General features: G+C 68.3%; 1 protein-coding gene across 1 annotated transcript in view; it reads left to right on the top strand.

Annotated features, from left to right (window-relative positions):
• The first annotated feature begins 1,070 nt into the window (after positions 1-1,070).
• Positions 1,071-1,143, top strand: part of WFIKKN1 (WAP, follistatin/kazal, immunoglobulin, kunitz and netrin domain containing 1) — a 2,555-nt gene continuing 2,482 nt past the window's right edge. Inside the window, 1 exon segment of the mRNA XM_009278234.1 lies at positions 1,071-1,115. Coding sequence (XP_009276509.1) covers positions 1,071-1,115 — 45 coding nt within the window.

Below are 1,143 nucleotides of genomic sequence, written 5' to 3'. Positions count from 1 at the left end.
CAGGGAGGCAGCGGCAGGATTGAAGCCCAGGCACAGCGTGCCGGAGCAGTCCCGCCGGGGTCTGGCACGGCCAGGCGCTGCCTTCCAGCTCGGAATAATACAGCCAGTTTAAAAAGCCTGGCCATAAATCAGCGGGGAGGGAAGGCTGGGAGCTGCCGCCGGGCTGGGTGAGCCCCTCCAGGGGGGCTGGGTGGGCACCCACCCTGCCGTGCTGCCGGGTGAGCCAGCATCCTGTGCTTGGCGGCGCGGCACTCTCGGGATGCTGGCCGGCGAGCAGAGATGAGCAGGGTGGACACGTGCCGGCACCAGCACCCTGCTCCTGGGCACAAGGCTGCCTTTGCCCAGCAGGTGCCAAGAGGCGCGGTGCGGGGTGAGGGGCTCCCAGGCCAGCCCGGTCCCCGGCAGCCCCGCAGCGTGGGCTCCACGTGTCTCCCCGCCGGTGGCCCTGTCCGAGTGGACAACAGGCTCTGGCTGTTTTCTCATCCTGCAGGAATTCGGCTCCGTGGGCCGGGCGGGTTTTTTTTGTGTGTGTGTGTGTCCCCTCCTTTCACTCTCCCTCTTTGGAGACTTTCCGCATTCTGCCTTTGATCTCCCCCCCGTGTTTGCCCAGCCGATCGCTGGGCTCGCCGGGGTTAGAGGCTGAGGTCAGCGCCTTTCCCATTCCAAACACCCAGAAACATCAGTGGGAAGGGAGGGGATTCAGATTACAACCTTCCCATCCTCCCCTTCCACCCCACTCGCCCCGCTCGCCGTGCCGGCGGGGAGCCGGGATGGACTGAGCCCCTCTCGCCGAGGGACGCCGCTGCCACTGTGTCCCCGGCACCCCGAGAGCCGAGCTGTGTCCCCGGCACCCCGAGTCCCGAGCGGCGGCGATGGATGGAGGTGGCGGGCAGCATCGCTGGTGGTCCGGCAGGCGCTGGGCGTGCTGAAGGGCAGAGGTTTGATCCTCTCCTCCTCCTCCTCCTCTTTGTCCCCCCGCCCGCCCGCCTTCTCCCTCGTCCCCTCCATCCTGAATGTGATTTATCCTGAGCCCTCGCCAGCGAGCCAGGCCGGCGGACCGGGGTGGCCAGATGCCTCCTCGCGGGAATTTTGGCCGCCCGGGCCGGAGCCGGCGAGTGGGTGGGCGGCAGCGGGCCCCCCTGG

The sequence above is a fragment of the Aptenodytes forsteri genome, unplaced genomic scaffold (genome assembly GCF_000699145.1).
Source record: "Aptenodytes forsteri isolate BGI_AS27 unplaced genomic scaffold, ASM69914v1 Scaffold26, whole genome shotgun sequence".
Lineage (NCBI taxonomy): Eukaryota > Metazoa > Chordata > Aves > Sphenisciformes > Spheniscidae > Aptenodytes > Aptenodytes forsteri.
The sequence above is the reverse complement of the archived record's forward strand: the minus strand, read 5'-3'. Positions and strand labels throughout refer to the sequence as shown.